The 20,909-nt window shown below is 37.1% G+C and overlaps 4 protein-coding genes across 4 annotated transcripts; 1 reads left to right on the forward strand and 3 right to left on the reverse strand.

Moving 5' to 3' along the window:
- Positions 1 to 11,323: 11,323 nt before the first annotated feature.
- On the forward strand, positions 11,324 to 13,335 carry GCK72_013909 (uncharacterized protein; the record flags this gene model as incomplete). Its single annotated transcript, XM_053730056.1, has 6 exons — positions 11,324 to 11,399; positions 11,989 to 12,097; positions 12,142 to 12,393; positions 12,571 to 13,065; positions 13,116 to 13,168; positions 13,214 to 13,335. The coding sequence occupies 6 exons, from the start codon at positions 11,324 to 11,326 to the stop codon at positions 13,333 to 13,335; spliced, it is 1,107 nt and encodes a 368-aa protein (XP_053584828.1).
- Positions 13,336 to 13,466: 131 nt separating this feature from the next.
- GCK72_013910 (uncharacterized protein) lies at positions 13,467 to 14,045 on the reverse strand (the record flags this gene model as incomplete). Its single annotated transcript, XM_053730057.1, has 3 exons — positions 13,467 to 13,661; positions 13,718 to 13,858; positions 13,905 to 14,045. The coding sequence occupies 3 exons, from the start codon at positions 14,043 to 14,045 to the stop codon at positions 13,467 to 13,469; spliced, it is 477 nt and encodes a 158-aa protein (XP_053584829.1).
- Positions 14,046 to 16,084: 2,039 nt separating this feature from the next.
- On the reverse strand, positions 16,085 to 17,003 carry GCK72_013911 (uncharacterized protein; the record flags this gene model as incomplete). Its single annotated transcript, XM_003107862.1, has 4 exons — positions 16,085 to 16,194; positions 16,338 to 16,643; positions 16,694 to 16,793; positions 16,893 to 17,003. The coding sequence occupies 4 exons, from the start codon at positions 17,001 to 17,003 to the stop codon at positions 16,085 to 16,087; spliced, it is 627 nt and encodes a 208-aa protein (XP_003107910.1).
- Positions 17,004 to 17,938: 935 nt separating this feature from the next.
- Positions 17,939 to 20,150, reverse strand: GCK72_013912 (uncharacterized protein; the record flags this gene model as incomplete). The annotated part of the gene is made up of 7 exons (XM_003107807.2): positions 17,939 to 18,031; positions 18,080 to 18,227; positions 18,272 to 18,519; positions 18,568 to 18,828; positions 18,875 to 19,364; positions 19,417 to 19,640; positions 19,956 to 20,150. The coding sequence occupies 7 exons, from the start codon at positions 20,148 to 20,150 to the stop codon at positions 17,939 to 17,941; spliced, it is 1,659 nt and encodes a 552-aa protein (XP_003107855.1).
- Positions 20,151 to 20,909: the final 759 nt, after the last annotated feature.

Here is a 20,909-nt window from a genome sequence, read left to right on the forward strand (position 1 = left end):
TTTTGAAATTCCCACAATCACCTGCCTCCATTTCCTCTATCATTTCTTCATTTCGTTCTCTTTTGTTTTCTTTTTCAATTCGTTCCTTTTCCTCCCACTAACTCTCAAAACCATTAGAAATAAATAAATTCTACTACCTCCACCTACTTCTTTCATCTTCTCACCATCATTTCATTTTTTCTTTCCTCAATTTCATATTTAACCATCTTTCTCTTGCTTCTTCTCTATTTGTGATCACTATTGTCATTCGATCTGTTGACGTACCTTTCAAAAAGAACTCAGTGTGAATGACGATTTTTCATTGTTTGTTTTTTTAGAGGAAGGGCGGTTCAGAGATACGATCGGAAAGAGATAAGAGAGCATTTCAACCTCAGGGATATGGTTTCGATACAGTCCATGGGGAAGACTCAGAAGAGTCTGAGTTCTTTTGAAGATTATGTATGCATCAGTTTTCCAGAATCCTTCTATTTTCGTAGTGTCCTATCTGAGCTTTGAATTTTACGACTTCCGTATTATTCCAACTTTTCTGGCAGTTTCCAATTTCTTTTTTCCATTTCCTAACGAGTTCTCGTGTTCATTTTATCCGAGCAGACATTTTCTCTGAATTCTCGACTCCTCCCTCTGAAAAGTTGGCACTTTTTGTGTCACCAGGGTCGTTCTCTTCTCGATTAGATGACTGACCCATCAACACATAACTCAAAAAAAAAACAATTCTCAAAAGGATAGAAAGAGTTGAGAGTGTATAGTTCTTCTTCTTTCAAATAACACTATGTCATTGTATTCGGAATCTCGTACTTCTAGACCTCAGAGATCAATTTCAGTCTGAATGAAACCAGAGAAATTCGATTCGATTCCAAATGAAACATTTAAATTTAGCTCTTCTTTTTGTCTGAAACCCCGCCCTCTTCCTGACGGGCATTGTCCCTACTGAAGGGACGGCCTGGAATATCAGGTTTCGATTAATGTTTCGCTTTTTTTAAGTTTCAAGTTTCGTGGTAAGACCCATCTCGACTCATCAGAAGAACCTTCTGGAAAAGGTCATTTTTGAACTAATTGATGTTTTTTGGCTTTTTTCAAGTGGAAGGTTTTAAAAGAATCTGCTCAAGTACTGGAAACAGAGCAAACAATTCGAAATGAGCAGTCATTGTCAGTTGAAAACAAGAGAAACAATTCTGTAAAAGCCTAGAAATCTGTTTGTAGACGTTGCGTAATGTTAATTTTTCCCCGTTCTGAATATTTATTTTTTCTTCCGAACATCGTTTGAATATGCATAGTCTAAAGGATAATTTGTGATCTTTTCCTTAGTATGCTCCGCCCGTTCTCACTCCTATCTTTCATTCGTTGAGCAAATGAATGATGTTTTCTTGTCCTTTTAGAGACTGAAAAAGAGAAAAAAGCTAGAAAAGAGAACACGAAAATTAAAGAATACATTTAGAATGAATCTGCCAGTCCTTCTTCTAGTTTTGAAAACAAACAAATTTTGGTTCGTAAATTACATTGAAAAGAAGAAGCACGGCAAAACTAGAGAAAAGTCCACTTTGAAAAATTAAAATTGCCCGTTTCCTGGTTTATTCAATAGTTCTTTTCTGCTGCATCTTCGTCTTTTTCCTCTTTTTTGCATAGGAAAAGAGAGGACATGATTGATTTGAACTCGGATTGAGATGTAGTTATTTTCTTTGAATACTTCTCGTTGCATTTGCTGAATCCTGCAAATGTACGTTGATAAGAACTTTGTTTTCTGAATTGATTTTTTTGTGAGGCCCGGGCAGTGTTCTGATGACTAGAATTGAACCAGTCGGTTAACGCAGCCTAACGGCTGCTCAACCTCCTTCTCTACACCACCCTTCTGGGTGCTACAGCGCCTGCGGCGCTTTTTAAATGGTTCAAACTATCGAAGTCTCAGAATTTTCTCCTTCTCCTGGATCGTATTAATTTTCTTCACTTGTCGGTAGTTTTTGTTAGCTAAACAGCCCGTTCCGGTAGAGAACAATTAAGAGGCACTATCTGTAAGAGTGAGAATGTTTGTGTTGGGCCTTGGCACAGTTGCAAAAAGTTGTTTCAATCCAAACTCTTTTTACAGAATATGTACCCCTATGGTAGTGATTTACAAAAAATATGTCACCAGTCCTCTATGACGTCATCATAGGAAAATATGGCCAATAATTGACTTTTCACCCAAAAATTCATAAAAATTTCAATTTTTCAAATAACTTTAGGAAACTTTGGCAACATGTTAGGAGTGATTTTGACTACCCCTACACAAATTTTTCAGCCCCTCAGACACCCCAGAAACCGTTCAAGTGAATTCCATTTTCATGTTTTTCCAACTTTTCTCCAAAAATCCCTCTAGAAGTACTCAAATTTCAAATCGTATTCGTATTCTCCGCAAAAAGTTCTATTAGGTCCAGTTAAAATCATCAGAAAACCATTGCACCATTTTGAGATTTTTTGATTTTTTCAAAAATCACATAAGGGTCCCCCCTTATGAAAAAAAAAATTTTACGAAAAATTCAAAGAAAAAGTTTGTTTCGAAAATAATCAGAATATTGAGAAAAGACTTAGAATAAACCAATTCCGAGATTATACATCTCAGAAATTGGTTTGAACCGATTTCGTTTTTTTCTTCATCGAAATTTTTTCCCATTTTTTGACGTTTTCATCAATATTTTGTACTGAAGTACACAAATTTCAAGTAATGTACTTGATACTCGCTACATTTAACAAATAATCAAAATAAGACAAATGAAAAACCATTGGACCATTTTGAGATTTTTCCATTTATTTCGAAAATCACATAAGGGTCCCCCCCATGGAACAAAATTTTTATCGAAAAAATATTTCAACATTATTTTGATTCAAAAACGTTCAAAACTCTTTTACAAAACGTCTTGTAATATTGGGTCAATGTTCTGAACGTTTTTGAATCAAAATAATGTTGAAATATTTTTTCGATAAAAATTTTGTTCCATGGGGGGGACCCTTATGTGATTTTCGAAATAAATGGAAAAATCTCAAAATGGTCCAATGGTTTTTCATTTGTCTTATTTTGATTATTTGTTAAATGTAGCGAGTATCAAGTACATTACTTGAAATTTGTGTACTTCAGTACAAATTATTGATGAAAACGTCAAAAAATGGGAAAAAATTTCGATGAAGAAAAAAACGAAATCGGTTCAAACCAATTTCTGATGGACCTATTCTGGGGTAGCAAAAAATAGTTTTTTGCTTATTTTTTGCTATTCAGAAAGTAGCAAAAAAAGCAAAAAACTCCTGGTTTGGAGGCATTTTTTGCTTGACCTTTTCTAGGCCAGCCCGCGGTTTTCTAGGCCATGTGTAGATTTACGGGAGAATTTTTTGCGATTTTTTCAGCATTCATGTACTTTATCGCTACTTTTGAACTGAATTCGTAATTTTATTGATTTATTCCATACTTTGCAATCGTTAAATGATTTTTTTCCGAACTTTGCTGAAAAAATCCCAAAAAAAGCTCCCGTAAATCTACACCAAACACAGGTCTTGCAGCGAATGGCCTAGAAAACCGCGGGCTGGCCTAGAAAGGTCAAGCAAAAAATGCCTCCAAACCAGGAGTTTTTTGCTTTTTTTGCTACTTTCTGAATAGCAAAAAATAAGCAAAAAACTATTTTTTGCTACCCCAGAATAGGTCCATGAGATGTATAATCTCGGAATTGGTTTATTCTAAGTCTTTTCTCAATATTCTGATTATTTTCGAAACAAATTTTTTCTTTGAATTTTTCGTGAAAATTTGTTTTTCATAAGGGGGGACCCTTATGTGATTTTTGAAAAAATCAAAAAATCTCAAAATGGTGCAATGGTTTTCTGATGATTTTAACTGGACCTAATAGAACTTTTTGCGGAGAATACGAATACGATTTGAAATTTGAGTACTTCTAGAGGGATTTTTGGAGAAAAGTTGGAAAAACATGAAAATGGAATTCACTTGAACGGTTTCTGGGGTGTCTGAGGGGCTGAAAATTTGTGTAGGGGTAGTCAAAATCACTCCTAACATGTTGCCAAAGTTTCCTAAAGTTATTTGAAAAATTGAAATTTTCATGAATTTTTGGGTGAAAAGTCAATTATTGGCCATATTTTCCTATGATGACGTCATAGAGGACTGGTGACATATTTTTTGTAAATCACTACCATAGGGGTACATATTCTGTAAAAAGAGTTTGGATTGAAACAACTTTTTGCAACTGTGCCAAGAGGAATCCTCATCTTACAGACAACGCCTCTTAAAACATCTCTGCTTTTCTGATACGATTTCGACAAATTTACTCGGTGACATTTCTATCCTGAGGAAAAATGGATTTCAATATGAGGAGTTTTCAATTCACTAATCGGAACTGTATTCATTTTTTCTGCTTTATCTAACATACTATTTCAAAAGAACAGGAACTTTTAACTCTCCTTTCTCCCTCCTCAAGAGGCGAGTCATCTTTCAAATATTAATGTCAAACATCGGCGACAATGCTGTCTCCCTTCTCTGAATATGGCAGACTGAGACCATGTATTAACAAATCCTCATCCTAGAAATTATTACCTTTTGAAGGTAACTGATCAACGACAAAGTTACTTATTCACAAATCACCACCACTTTTTGAGTAGTGTTTTTTCATTCAATTTATTTCTATTAAGCTTCTGACTGTTGCAACTTCTTTAATGATGGAGACATCCGAAGTCTCAGAATGAATTGTACTAAACACAGCAAATGACTTTTTTGGCTTCAGACTGAGAAAGCCTTACCAACTCTTTTACTGAAGCTTAGAAATTTGGAAATTTTCCTATTCACATCTTTGAAAAATTAACCTAAAGTACTACTTTTAAGTTTTTGACTGATCGGCAGCGATGCCGCCTCCCTCCCCAAAATCTTTCAAGATTGTTTCTCATATACACGGAAATCTCCTCTTCAGTCTGGTTTGATCTGAACTGTTCTGCTTTCTGATTTTTTTCTCTAAAAGACTTCAAAGCTATTCTACATATTTCTAAGTGTGAAAATTAGACAGCCGGTAAAAATGGAGTACAGTAATGCCCATAAATCAAACAACTTTGACCGTTTTTCAGTTAAAAATGTCCAACTTTGAAAGGGTGTCAATAAAGAGATTCTATTCCAGTTTAGATGTCCTTTGAAAACTCGAACGTCCCTTAAAACACCTAAACGTTCTTTAAAGGTGGACTAAACTCAACTCTGATATTCTCATAGAATAATGTATGAGTACCTGTGATTTCATTTTCATACCGAAAAAATTTCAAAAATCGGTCTGGAATCCGCTGAGAGCGATCGCCGGTGAGTTTGGGCATTTCGGTGGCCTAGAAATTCGACTCCGGCCATGTTGAATTTTTCAAATTTTAACGCTATTTTCGCTCATTTTTGTTGTTTTCTTTCAATAATTTTGAAAGTAAACGGCAAAAATTGATAGAATTATTACAAAAATGTTAGAAAAAACGAAGAAAACTCGAAAAAAACAACATTTTCGAAAAAGTTCTAGAATGTTCCACGCCCACAGAAATGCCCAAACTGTTTTGCCGCTCGTTCTTCGCAGGGAATGAACCGAATTGAAAAATTCTTGAAATATGAAGATGAACTCACGGAAATGAACAAATGAACATACGACTGAACTCGAATTACTGAGCCATACCGCCAATTTTCACCGGCCAGCGAAATGCCCAAACTCACCGGCGATCGCTCTCAGCGGGTTCCAGACCGATTTTTAAAATTTTTTCAGTATGAAAATGAACTCACAGGTACTCATACATTGTTTTATGAAAATATCAGAGTTGACCTTAGTCCACCTTTAAAACACTTAGACGTCCCTCAAAACATTTAAACGTTCTTTGGGGTCCGAAAAATGCTCAGAAATGTTTAGACGTCCCAAAACCGTTCAGATGTCCCTTGAAATCCCAAAATTTTATTTAACCAATTAGTCGTTCAAAAAATATTTGGACGTCCCTTAAACTTTCAAAACCAAGAGCTTGCTGTGACACCTGGAAGTAGTGATTGCCTAAAAACAAAAACGTCCTTGAATCTTGACATGATAATGGCTCAGCACCCGGGAAGTAGTGGATTCCTTAACACAGAGACATCCAGCATCTAGTTTAAAGTTATGGAAAAAAGTGCAAGCAAGCATCAGTGTGTCTATGTTTTAAGGAAACCACGTCTAAACATTTTATGGAACTTTTAAACGTTTTTTGGGACGACTAAATGTTTTTTGGGACTTTTGAACACTTGAAAGGAAGTCTTAACTTTCGGAAAAAATTTAGGGCATGACAGGGCGTTTAAGTGTTTTAAGGGACGTCTTAGTGTTTCATGGAACGTTCGAGTTTTCAAAAGATATCTAACATGGAATAGAACCAAAAAAATTGTTTAAAACCCACGCATTTTTCCTGACAATTTGAAGAAATGAATTCATTTTAAGAATGAAAAGTTTCTATAACTATTTTCCCCGTGAACTCCTATTTCCCTATTTCGGAAATGAAAGCCACTGAAAGGCTTGAAAACCACTTTTTCTCACGTAGCGACCTAAATTAGAACTATTTTAACTAAAAAAATAGACGGGCATCATCCGGGACAAATTTCCAATCGATCTGTGTAAATTTCATTGAAAACGGTTCAGTACAGAGGGCGCTAGAGTCGGCGACAAACGGACAGACGGACAGATCTGCTGAATATTATTAGTAAAGATACGGCCCTTTCAACTTTGAAATACCTTGGAAACACCACTAGCTTTCCCCCGCGTCTCTCTATTTGTCGCGATACTATTTTCAGTTTCAGTGGAGCGTAGTTGTGACAACTACGCCGTGTTAATGGAAATAAAAAAATCCAATCAAACACTTGAACGGAATATGTTGGATTTCAACATATCAACTCCTAATCTCCTTATAACGGATTTGTTTTTATTTATTCTTAGTTCATTAAAAGTTGTTTCCTAATGATTATAGATTACACTTGATTTCTCTTCTCGTAATGCACTTTTTGGCTTCATCATCCCAGATCATCTCGATCGAAAAACAATTAGAGCAATAAGACGAAGTGACATCTTCCTACTACCAATCCATTTCTTTCAAAGTCTAATCGGCTAAGGACAGTAGGCCCTTCTTCTGATTTTCCGTCTGTCTGTATTCTCAGAGAAAACAAAAACAAAACAAAACAATTACCCTTAGCCTTTTTTTGTTGGACAGACGATCTTTTGTTTTCTCTTTTCTTGCTATCCATCTGGCTGTTTTACACTTTTCTCATATAAATATTTCATTAAATTCAATTTTTTCAATGCGCTCAGTTGACTTCTTCAGTTGATAGATGTACTCGTACTATTTCGAAACTAGAGTTTGTTGTTTTCAAAAAAAAAACCTTGTTTCTCTTTTTTCCAACCAGGAAATGGTGATTAATCAAAACAGATTTCTACCGTATACCTTGCCTTCTCACTCAGAACATGAAATTAGACACGAATCTCGCGTGACTTGTCTTTTCGCCCAAATTATAGTTTTTGTCGAGGAAAATGAGTCGTTTCAAGGTGTGCATTTGGGATAAAAAATCTGAAAACGACTGGAATTCTGTCGCCTTTTCTATAACATCAGATTCTGAACGAGAGGAAATTTCTGACTCTTTTTCGGAAGTATTCTGAAAACAAATTAAGAAGAAAATACCTACGTAAGTTCTGATCCACCCATGTTCATCCCATCTTAACTTCAGATTTAAAGATATAATAATGGATTGAATGTTTTACGTCATTTTCGTTTACAGATGTTCTATATTTTTCTAGTTTATTGTTGCTGGAACTCTCATTCAGTATTTCAGCAATTTGTGTCTTGTTCCGAGGCTAATGAGTTGCCCGGCTTCACCAAAAAAATTAAATGTTGTTTTTCAAAGCACTTCTTTCCTCTAAACTTTCTCTCCATGACTTTTCAGATCTCCGAAACGGAGAGTGTAAACTTTTCCGAAAAACGAGAAAAGTTCAAACTCTAGACATCTAGACGACGTCGGTTGAAAACTCGTGAGAACCTTCAATTTCTCAACAAGAACCCATCATTTAAAAGTCTCATTTTCTTGTGACTGGGATATCCCAAAATTGGGAAACAAATAGACGAAAGTTATACTATGGATACTAACATTTTTGTTCGTTTTTCCCTCTATTTAATTCAGTTTCATTGCAAAATGTTACAGCGTTTCTCTTAAATTTATCCAATCGTATCACGCTTTTTCAGCTAGCATCTGAGATTTGTGCTCTGGTATTTAATATAAATATTTCTCAAATTCTGATCTGATTCAGACTTCATGAGACTTCTGATTCATCTGACTCAGTCTCCGAAACGTGCCAATTTTCTCAACTTTTCAAACCTAATTAAAGTCCATTTCTTTGTTTTTCCTTCAATATTAACAATGGACGTTACTCACTTTTTCGACGAATTGAATTTCGGAAACTTCCGAATTCTATTGCTGTTGTTTTGTCGTCGAAAAACAAAATGGAACGTCCAAAAACTTTTTCGAACACTTTTTTATCTTATTGATCTTTTTCGTTCTTTTTTTTAGTTTCTTTCTCAAAAGAAAATCAAAATTACACTCACAATTATCCTGACTCAAAAACTTATTCTTCTGCCGTCAAGTGCTCAAAGTTTTAGTTTAAAAAATAAAAAGATAAAAACATCTGGAGAGATAAAACTACGGAGATTCTGGCATGCTTACCGAAAGATTCTGTGGTGATCGTTAGTATGTTTTAATCTTTTCTAGGTGTGCTTACGATAACTCTATTATAGGTTAGAAAGTTATTCTTCGGTACTCCTGGGTACACTTATTCTTTGAAAATGTGAAAATAACCCAACACCGATGATCTTTTACCAAAACGCGTTTCTATCTCAAATGAAACAAAAAAGAGAGTCATAATATTAAGCCCCTATCTCTGATTTATTGCCTTCCCACCCTCTTTCGTTTTTCCCTATGATGCACTCATTGTCCTTCCAGGTCGACGTTTTTCTTTCTATTTTTGAATATTACCACTAATATAAACATGTTTTGAAAGCGGGGGTCTTCTGCTCGAAAAACCGACTTAATGATTCGCTGTTCGTGCTCCGTGTTCTCTATCTCTCGATATGTGTGTGTTCAGTAAACGCTTAATTATTTGTCACATCGAACACCGAAATCCACGTGGGAAAAATGTGTCGGGGCTCGTTTCGTTTTTCTTTCTGTTCGAGCAGTCGTATAATGTGTTCCAGCAGTCATATAGATATATACTTCCCTGTCTGCTCTGATTACTTCATTCTTAGTATAGTTTGCAGGTAGTTATCCTAGGAACTCACAAAATAAGATATACCTACAGTACCCTATTTATCAATTCTAAGATGTCCTTAAGAGTGGGATCTCGTCACTTTGATCTTGCTCTTTTATCATCAAAAATCACAGACGGATTAGACAAGTTTTTGTGTAGTTATGCTGCTTTTTTGCCTTTTTATTCTAAAAACTTTGTCTGGTCTTCTCCATAATTAGGTTAGTCACGAAGCATATAATTTGTCTGTTTTTATTTTAATTTTTGAACAGAACTCTTGATATTTCTTGTTATTTCGATTGACTTCATTCGGAAAAGGGTAATTGTTGGAATACTCTTCTAAGGGCTACAGACTTGTGTCCTTGTATGATCCTTAGGATTCAGTTCTCAAAATTGATTACACCAGACCGGTAAAAGTTGGTGAAATATGCTATTGACCAGAAAATAGAAACATCACAATGAAAATTGGTTTTCATTCTGATCCTCATTAGCCATGGTTCATTCAACTGTTTCTTTGTGAATTCCAAACATCATAGTCGAGAAAACACGACTAGACATATTCCCAGTGCTTTATCTTAACTCAACTCTATGGGAATTCATTCCGTTTATTTTTCAGTGGATCCTTCTTTACCTGAACATCTTCTGAAATTTAGACGGTTCGCTGCAAGATTCTGAGAATTATTCCACTAGTATAATTGCATTTTCGCCATTTTGTTGATAGCCATATGCATCATATTTATGCTTGACTCTTTCTCTTTTTTTCAGAAACCGAAAGGGCATTATTTGTTGATTGTCATCATCATCATTACAAAAAGAATAGAATAATTGCGTGGGAACGTCTCCCGATTTCTTGATATTTTCAGAAGAGACCTGCATATTTTTGTTCGTAAAAGCACGTCATCAGTCTGTGTGTTGCAATGATACTCTTTAGAAAAATTCAAGTAGAAGGACACTGTCAAAGAGAGAAAATTCGAAAACTCTCGAAAGTTCTCACGTTGAATATTCAGAAGTGCTTCCTTCTTTCCACGAGTTTTTACACTTTTGAGGTTGAAACCCCAGTGGAAAAGTTGCATTTCCAGGATAAAAGCTTTGAATTTTGAAAATTTTCAGTTTTTCTTTAGAACCAATCGGTATTAAAGAAAGAAATTGCATAACCCCTTCGGTAGAATCCAAGTAATTCTGCAGAGAATCAGTAGTAGAAAGACCACACATTCCAAAAGTAGAATCCGACAATGGATTTTGAATAAACGGAAATTGAATTTCTCCGTTTCTTCCCGGTTCTCAGCGGACTTTTACTCACTTTATTCCCTTCTAACTCTACTATTTTTTGCATTTTGTTTCCTCCAATCGGTTCTTTTTTTCTAAAAATGGATTCTATTCTTTGAGCTATCAACCTCATTTTCAACAACAACCTAATCCTTTTGTTCTTGATTTCAGTTTTCCCGAAATGCGATTTTCAATAGTCGCGATCTCTCTCAGACTGCACTACGATAATCTGGAAACAGACAAAAAACGGATTTCGGGCGAGAATGTAAATTTAAGTGGCTCATCTTGTTCCCTTTTTTGGTATAAAACCTAGCAATGAGAGAGAAAATTTGAATTGGAAAAACAAAGCCCACTGCCTTTTTTGTGCTTTGTTTTCGGAATTCCGAAAATTGGAAAGTATAAATTATTTCAGATAAAAATCAGAATGACACTACAGCTTTCTTCTTCTTATTTTTCCTCCAATTATAGTACGTCACTATAATTTTAAATGGGGATTACGGTAGTTTTTTGATTCTTCCTTCCTCTTCTTCTTCTTCTTCTTCTGATCATTCTTCTAGTTTTTGCTCCAAGTATTTCTAATTTTTTGTTGCATTTTCAGTTCTATTTCTAATCTGTGTTCACTCGTGAATCCAGAATCAGGATATTCATTTTCTCCTTATTCCTGCTAATTCACTTCTCTCCACTCTCTTTTCTGCTCGCTCCTTTTTCGTCCACTGAATCATTCATTCTATTGTTTTTTCCTCCTCTTCATGATGTTTTTCTTTAAGGGTATCCCTATTGTAATGGAGGGATTCTCCTCAAATTTCACCACGACTTCCTCTATTGAAGACGAAAGTTCAGAAGATGATCAACAGCCACGTGGGTTTTGGTTTTTTATATCTGAAATGGAATTCATAGAATACCGGAAAGGAGCATTTGAAGGCATCGGAAATTCTTCCGCCTCTTCGATTTGCAATTTTTCTGGAAATAATTTCTCTGCAACCGTTAAAATTATTCGCATCATGCATATAAGTTAGTTTATTTAAAATTCAAGAATATCGGAAAATCTGAACCTAGATCTAGAAGAAAGATACTAAACACAAGAAATCTGGTTCCTTATATCTCTATTTATCTCCATTTTCAATGCTTTTTTTCACTGCGGAACGTCTGAAAAACAAGAAGAAAGGTCCCTGGGTGAAAGACGAGAAAACATCAGGAATCATGGTCGGATTCCCCTTCAGATTACTCACATCCGCCACTCGTGTTCCTTCTTAATTCTTGAGTATCTTCCTCCAGTTTTAGCTAAATGCCATTTTTCATTTGTAGGTTTTTTAAAATTTTTGTTTCTGAATTGCTTACAGCCAGTGATACTAGAAACTAAGCGCTCTTAGAACTTAGTTTCAGAATTTTAGTGATTCAAAACAGTAAAGGAAATTTTCTATTCATTACCTATTCACTATTTTTTCAGACGTCGACATGTCGTTTGCCAAAGGGTTTATGACATTCGTCTACATTCTTGTCTGTCTTGTTGGAACACCGGGAAACCTATGGATTATCTATAAACTATTCCGTGCTAAGTGAGTTTTTGAAACCCGGCTACAGTAACCTAATCTTCTTGCAGGCTTTGGAGTGGTGCTTCAGTTCAATTGACTGTATCTCAAAGATCTCGAATCTATATTTTCGCTCTCGCCTGTTCAGATCTCCTCCTTCTTCTAACTCTTCCTCCAACTGCCAGTTACAACTACAACGGAACTTGGGTGTTCGGATCGGCAGCCTGTTACATCATTCGTTCGGTTGAAATCTTTGCGAAACTATTCTCGGTGATCCTGTTGACTGTGATGAGTTTGGAGAGATATATCATTGTTTGCACGAGGTTAGTTCAAGCACGACAATAATAACAATGAGTTAATCCGAATGCGGGTTGAATAGGAGTCAGATTATGTCGTAGAGAAGATGCCTGAATGAGAAATACCTAGGTCTTCCGTAATAAAATACATTCGAAAACAATCTTAAGGGATTCTTTATTACATTCAAACCATCTAATTTCCAGACTTCGTCATGTATACCGTGCCTGGATGTCTTTGGTTCCTCTTGGTATTGGCACAGTCCTCGGAGTTCTTGTCCCAACTATTATGCACTATCTATATCTTCAACATTTCACTGTCGGATACGAAGGATCAGAAGTCACTTGGGTTTGTCTTCCCATCATGACAAATGAGGTCTTCAACACATTCGCTCAATACACATTTGCCGTCGGTTTCATCATTCCGTTCGCCATAATGACTGCTTGCTATATACTGCTCGTTCGTCATGTCAAGTCGAAATATAAGATGCGTCGAGCTCAGCAGACAACAACATTGGCGAAATCGGGAAAAGAGCCAAGATATATGAGTGAAGTGAGGAAGAGCATTTGGAGAATCGCCGTCTTTCATTTCGTTTGTTGGGCACCGTTCTGGGGATTCACTATGTTGCCGAATTTCATATATCAAATTGATCAATACTTGAACGGAGATCATGAAGAAGAAAGTGGTGGAGAGAGCATCTTGTAAGATTTCGTTTTTTTCTTGTTCTTTAATTTAACTTTTTATTTTTCAGTTTGGTCTATTGTCGCTTGGTAGCAAACTGTCTTCCGTATATCAATGCAGCAGGTATCAAAATCTCAAACGAAAAGAAACCAAACTATTGCTTTTCAGGGAATTGGGTTCTCTATGCTCTTCTCAACGTGGATGTTCGTAAGCACATTTACAATCAACCAAAGAAGAAGAGAAAGTTCACTCTGAAATTCAATCCAGTCAACACATCGTCCAACTGTTAATTCAACGACAATTCATGTAGTGATAGGTCTTAAAAATCCCCAGTTAATGATCTCTTTCCGGGTTTTTGATAAAGCCAAAATGAATAAATTATTGATAACAAATTTATTTTACTTCTTTAAATAAAAACAAATCAAAGCATAACCATATCGTCGGAATCTCTTCTATGAGTTGTCGAATCTTCTGCAGCTAATTGACGGACACGGTCGGCGGCTGATGGGCCTCTTCCGGTGGTTTGTTGATTGGTGGAACACAGAAGACGACGGATTAGGAAAGTGGTGGCGGGAAGGACGAGACAGATTGGGAGTACGATTATCATTATGACAATCTGGAAACGCAGAATAGATAGCATTCGAAACACTTTCCCGAGTTTCCCGAACTTACCCAAACTCTCATATGGAAACAACATTCTTTGTTCAGATGGCCACAACATTTATAAAATGAAAGAAGAGTTTCTTCTGGGCATTGGTTTCCAACTCGGTTCGTCGGACACCATATCGCATCACTTTCTGCTTCCGACGCCGTCTGAAAAACTTATTTGATATCTGAAAAAAACACCCTCAAAGCCTACCGTAATCTCAATAGTTCTCTCTCTGTCGATGTCAGTGTCAACCAGATCATATGCCAATGAAAATGAGAAAAATACAATGAGTAATTGTAAAAAACAAGTAAAATATAATGAATAAAACGCTTTTCGACGAGAAAAGAGCATCAAGAAAGCGACAATCGATAGAGCATTTCTCTGCAGAGTTGAGAGCACGAGTCCACGGTCATTTCACTGTAATTTCAGCCAATTTGAATATGAAACGGCGATGGTTTTCTTCTCTTTTCTCGTCTTTTCGAATGGAAACTGTACGAAACATTTTTAATGAATCGAATGGAAGAAAGTCGGTATTTTTCTTTTCACTTTCAAATCAGTTCTTCAATTTGAAAACTGAATTTCTATTCTATCCCTCTAATTTGATTGAAAAAATAAACAAGGCATCAACAACAAATTTGGACGAGATCATCGGTTTATTTTGAAGCAAATCAAGCAAAAAACCGGGGGGAATAAGATGAGAAGAAAGAGACAAAAGTGAAGGTCATATATACAACACAAACCGGAATGCATTCTCGAAGTATATAATAATTACTACACAAATAAAGAATAAGACGAGACAAGATGTCAGAATTCTCAAATCACCAAACAATTACATTGGTCTGAAAGCATAGCATGTGACATCATCATTCGCCACTTGGCAGTAGGTTTCAGTGTATGCAACATATGAGAAGTCTCCCTTTGCGCAGATAACGTTGAATTTTCCGAACATTTTCTCTTCGGCAGCCTTTTGGATGGCACGTTTCGAGATTGTGGGATCACGGTTCATGTTCTGAAATTTCAAAGTTTCTCATGCAGATCCCGGCGAAATGAGCACTTACATTTTCCATCACTCTTCTGAGTTTCTTGCTGTTGCAGGTTGGATCCTCCTCTTGCTCTTCAGTGGTGAACAGCTGAAATAGTATTGTTTTACAACTGTATATCACCGTAATATCCGGATTTCCGGAAGTTATTAGAATATACCTTTGATCCGTGAGTTCTGTGTCTAGCCATGAATCTACATGGACTTCCACACCGACAGCAGCAATCATTGGCAGGTTGCATTGCGTATTGAGTGAAAACTGGAGCTGGAGCATACGATTGACATGGAGAGTACGCTGGTGGTGGTGGTGGTGGGCACATCGGTGGTGGCGGTGGTGGCGGTGGTGGAGGACATGGAGGTGGTGGTGGACAGAATTGAGGTGGGCAGATTGGAGGAGGTGGGCATGGAAGAGGAGGAGGAGCACACATCGGAGGTGGAGGTGGAGGACATGGTGGAGGTCCCATTGAGCAACATCCTCCGAAAGTGGATGAAGCTATGGGAATGATTGAGAGAAGAATTGAAATGGGAAGAAGCATCTGAAAATGAATATTCAGAGAATGATACAAACTACTGTAGTTCTTTTTCGACAGGATTACGAGAGGGTAATTGAGGGATTTTTGGATTAGAAGAAGAGATTGTTCGGTTCCGGTGAAAGAAGAGAAACAATATGAAGGAATGTGACAAGAAAACGGTTTGAATAGGTTTCTGATCGTCACTTGCCCTCTTCTCATCAATAAGATTTTGAATTGAAACAAAGAAGAGAAGATGGCATTCTCATGTCATCCCTCTTTCCTTTTATACCTATCCCCATTTTGACCCTGACTACTTCGCTTTTAGCACCGCCTCTATACCTATTTGCCATCGAGAATTTGACCCTCCAGAACAGGTTTCCGAGACAGCTTCTCCCTCTTTTTGAATTGGATGAGTAATCGTGTTACGTCACCTATTAATTATAGAGACGAGTAGGTGAATCCTATTCCTTTCTTTTCTGTTATTCTCCAATTCACACCGTGGTTCAACTTTTTGATTTCTATTCTGCGAAACCAATCTGGAAGTTTAGTCGTGGAATTTTTTTTACATGAAAAGATGATTTGAATTATGTTAATGAAAAGTGAACCTCCTTTGTTCGCCACCAAGGTTATCTATGCAGTTTGTGAAGCATCGTCTCAGGCCATTACTTTATCCACTTTCTTATTCATTCCCCCATCTGTCCCCACGGAACTGGTTGTTGAAGAATGAGTAAGCCCTCATATCATTCAATGTGTGATTCTGTCGGTGTGCTAATAATGCTAGTAACAATTTGTTTATGTTTTATAAAATAACAAAACAAGAAACAATCACAAAAAGGCATTTACTTGGCCTTCTTGGCACGAATCTTGCGAAGGTAGAAATCGAGTTCCTTTCCTTCGAGAATGTATCCGTTGGCTTGTCCGACTTGTCCTGGGGAGGAAGAGAGGCGAGCTGTAAATTCAGAAATGAAGACTAGGCATCTGACAATTAACGAAAATCGTATTCGTAGGAATTAATTAATGCTATCCTGACTTCACTTTTCTAACCGATCGTATGTTAAACCTAGTTCGAAAGAATATCTACATTTATCTTACCGAGAAGACGTCCAGTGTTGAATTGCTCGGTAAGGAGGGCATCGACAGCGGCGGTCTTTTGACGCTCTGTGTACTTCTTCAAGGTGTGGTTGGATCTCTTCTTGTTAAGGATGGCGTTGTCCTCCTCGGAAAGCTTGGCGTTCTTCTTTCTGGCCAATGGAACGGCGTAATGAGCCTCATACCATTGACGGAATGGAGCGGCATCAACGCTGACGATGGCTCCTTTCACAAGGGTCTTGGTACGGACCAACTCGTTGTTGGTAGCGTTGTACATAGTATCAACGATACGGGTCTTGCGAGTGGTTTCTAAAATTCTTCAATAATTTTGATGCTCTGATAATGAACAAAAAACTAACGCTCAGAGGCCCAGGAAAAGTTTCCAGTGTCGAGACGGAGTGCTCTGTACTTGAGGTTTCCTCCACGAGTGCGAACGAGACGAACGCGTTGAGCTCCAATCTAAAAAAATACTGTTGTTTAAAATATTGATCTTAGAAGTGAGAGCTATTATATCAGTTCATGCTAGAAATCACCGTTGTAATTTTCAGAAACACTAACCTTGGTGTTGGCAGCTGGACGTCCGAGCTCGAACTTCCTCTTCTTGTGTGGAACCGGGCGAGTAGCTCCGGTCTTGTAGCGCTTATGCCAGGAGTCGCGCGAGATACCCATGCTGAAAATATCAATTTTGAGTATTTTAGTAATTTTTAGAAAAAAAACGGGTAAGAAATGGGTAAGAAACTAAAAAAATGACATTCAAAAATTTTAGGCCACTTTTTCCTGTAAAAAATAACTCCAACTAAATAGAAGAGTTTCATATAGGTGTTTAATGATTCAAAATGTGTCCTAAAATATTATTCAAGAAAAAGCACAGAAAATAGCGGAAAAAAGATTAAAAAAAGAAACTCGGGCCTAAAATTCTCTGTGGAAAATAAGAGCGCCGCTTGCCTTGGGGGAGCGATCGTGGCGAGACCCGCCGCCCGCGTAATGCCATGTCCCTTTAAAAAAAGTTTATATTTCGCTCGTTCGCTCTTTTTTCTGGCTTCAAGGTTTCAGAGAATTTATTTATATTTGAGTTTTTCGGTCGAAAAAAAATGATTCGAAAATGATTTATTATTCAGATTACTCCAGAAAAAATTTATATCAACGGATAAATTTAATTTTTGATGTTTATTAAATCATTCAAAGGTTTTCTTTGCACGCAGAAAATGTTTCCACTCAAATGTGTTTGAAAACACTAGTTTTTACAAGTTCTTGTCACAAACTATCATTTATTATGCGAGAAACTTTGTTATAAATAGTTTTATTGTGAAAAATGTGTCTAGCTAAAAATTGCTAGCCGACTCAACTGGTTGACATAACTTTTAAACGAAAGTAACTGCGGGGAAACATTACGAAAACGGTATCACAAAATATGTAAAGAAGAGCTCTTGGACAAAAGAAGACGATAGGAAGAGGAATAATTGTTGTACAAAAGCGAACGGTACACGAAGTTCTAAAGAAACGACAGAAAAAAGCAAAAATAGGTCTCTACAAGCGGAATTTTCTTGTTGGTCATTGAAATCATTAGAAATTATTGAAATCGATTGTTTTAATTTGAGCGAGGATTAAAAGGAAGATGACTGGAGCTGTGCTAAGAATTTTGGTAGCTGTTGTAGGGAAATACATGAGTCTTCGAATGTTGAAGCTGATGCGACGATCTGAAAACCAGAATTATTAAAATGTTCCACAAAAAAATGAAATCGAACCTGTGCACCGAGGTATGCTGCGTTATACCGCCACGGACTGATGTTGACTTGTGTGTGAATCGTGTTTGGAACAACGGTTGAGAGTTCTTGCTCAAGTTTTTCAGCGAGTCCGGGCATCAGAGAAGCACCACCAGCCAAGTATATATTTCTGAAAAAAGTTTTTTATATTCGTAAGATAAATATAATAGCTACCTGTAAAGAGTCCTCCGACTATCAATTGGGCTTTGTAAGATAGCTTCGTGAATGAGCTGATGAAGTCCTTTGGTGTCAAGTCCCCACTTCTTTGGCTTGAATAGACCTTCTGTGCATAAGAATCGAGAATTGTCAATATCGAATCTCGTCTGCATTCCTGGAACTGGTGTGAATGCATCCAGTGAAATTCTAGCCTCTTTGTTCTCTGTTTTCTCTTCTTTTTGGTAATCCTCTGGTACATATGTCGTCTGAAAAAATTGTTAAGCTCAAAGAAACGGGTAACGAGGAAAGCTCACCTGTTCTAATGCAAATCTCAGAATCAGTTTCTCAACTGGACTCTGGAATGCATACAATCCTTTATTGTGAGCACTCAATGAACTTCTCAATGAATCTCCCATTTGTTGTGATCCATACGGAATGGAGCAGATTGCCGACTCGACGACATATCCATCAATTACTGGAACAATGTTAACTCGCTCTCCAATATCAACTACAACTCCAGTTGTGACGTCATAAGCATAAAGAATCAGTGATGGTTGACGAGTGATTGCTGCTGCCTGAAAAATTAATTTTTTACAGATTCATACAAATGTTTAAACTAACTTGGAACTTGATATCTTCCAAACAGATCTGCAATAGCTCTCCGATCAAAACAGTCGGAATATTTTGTGGAATTGAAAGAAGAACTTTATACTTCCATGGTTCCACTTTAAGTTCTTTTGTGATTTTTCCAATAACTGCCTTCAGAACATCTTTATCAATTGAATATCTCTCCACTGATGGGTCTGTGGCTGAAATTGGTCTCACGAAGTCTCCATTGTGCCGAACTTCAGGTTTGTAGGCATCTTCCCCAACAATAATCTTTCCATCATCAGTTCGAACTGCAATTGCTGGGAAGAATGCTTGTGGAAGTGATGGTTCAGTCGTAAGGACTCCAGCTCTGATTGAACAAGATCCCAATTCGAGGATCAAAACTCTTTCAGTCAAATGCTGGAAGGCACGGGGAATTGGTTTCACGTATGCATCGATCAAAGAAGATGCGCAATGTGAAAGAAACGATTGACGCCATTTATCAAACACTGCTGATGGAACTCTAAAAAAAACTTTACATAACTTCTGAATAGTTATTCTGAAAATAATCAAACCTGCAGTAATATTTGACATGTTCCCTTCCTCCATGAATCGTCAATGTTCTTTCATCCTTGTTTGCATCGACATCAGCTCCAGATAAAACAAGTTCTTGAGCTGCAGCTTCGCCGGCGTAGTGACTTGCGAAGATCTGGAGACGTCCTTCCTTCATTCTGATGTACTGTTTCATCCACCCTTCGTTGTCCAGCCCATCTGCTTTCGTTACCTCATCAGCAGGAACCTCAAATTAACTATTTATATTCTGGTACATTCAAAGAACGTATGAATCTATATATCTTCAAGAGAACTATTGGGTGAGGCTCCGCCCATCTCCACACTCCGCATAGAGAAACGCGGAACCCGTAAGGTGTCGGTACACAATCTGCATGACCTCCCAACAATCTACTCTTATGTTAACTCTGGTTCCTCTGCATTTGACCGTGAAAATCTTTCGCCTTTTACTAAAGATTTCCGTGCAAAGGAGCAAACTCTGAGTATTATAAACAATTTTTGGAGTCCCCTCGAAAGAGCGGGACAAAATGATCAGAATTCTCACCTCAACGTGGCCTTCCATTGTGACGAAACGATTGCGTTTTGTCTCAACTCTTGGTTCGTAAGAGATCTCATAGAGTGCTTTGAGTAGATGTTTCGGATCCCATTCACGTAGAGCATTAGCTTCTTCAGCTTTCAGACTGTCTGATCTTCCAACGCCATTCTCCATTTCAACACCGTTGATTTCCAAATCTGGCATGGGGGAGCTGGAAAAAAGAAGGAAAATAATATTTCAACTCGAAAGCACAATCAAAGCAAATAGAAAAAAGAGCATGCATAGAGAAAATTCAATAAAATATGTTTGTTTGGCTATAAAACAGTGGAAACGAAAAAGAAGAAAAAAGTATCAGTTTTCGACATCCGATGAAAATCGTACTAGTAAAAAAGGGCGTTCTTTTGAAAAAAGAAGAAGAAGAAGAAAAGTGGAGAGTGAGCAGAGTTTCCGGTTGCATTTTTTGAGACTTGCCGTTGGTTTTTTTGTGTTGGTTGGATGGTTTGTTTGGAGACAACAACGGAACGCAATTTGAGGAGAAGCAGATGGAAATTTGAACGGAGTCACACGATTCTAGAAGGGAGTTCGAAAAACTGGGAGAAAGATTTTGGGGATTACCATTCTTCCTTCTAATGAGGACGATTAATGTAAAGGATTACTGTAGACTTAGAGCTCCAAGAAGATTTCCCAAGATACTGAGAACTAGTGAGCTAAACCTAACTTTCCAAAAAAAAAAAAAGAGCCCAAAAAGATCGATTTCTCTTATTGCCTTCCGTCTTTGTTCCGTAATAAGATTATGTGCAAATAGGGAAAGAGAGAGTGAGCACAAGTAAACATTTCTCTCCTTTTTGAGCATTTTTTCGGAGCTTTTCAATGAAAAATGCATGTTATAAAAGTTGAAGGAAACCCATTAATCAGACTAGCAGATTCAGGAAGATCTTATTTCATTGGTAGAATTCTCTCTTC

The sequence above is a fragment of the Caenorhabditis remanei genome, chromosome IV (assembly GCF_010183535.1).
Source record: "Caenorhabditis remanei strain PX506 chromosome IV, whole genome shotgun sequence".
In the NCBI taxonomy this organism is placed as follows: domain Eukaryota; kingdom Metazoa; phylum Nematoda; class Chromadorea; order Rhabditida; family Rhabditidae; genus Caenorhabditis; species Caenorhabditis remanei.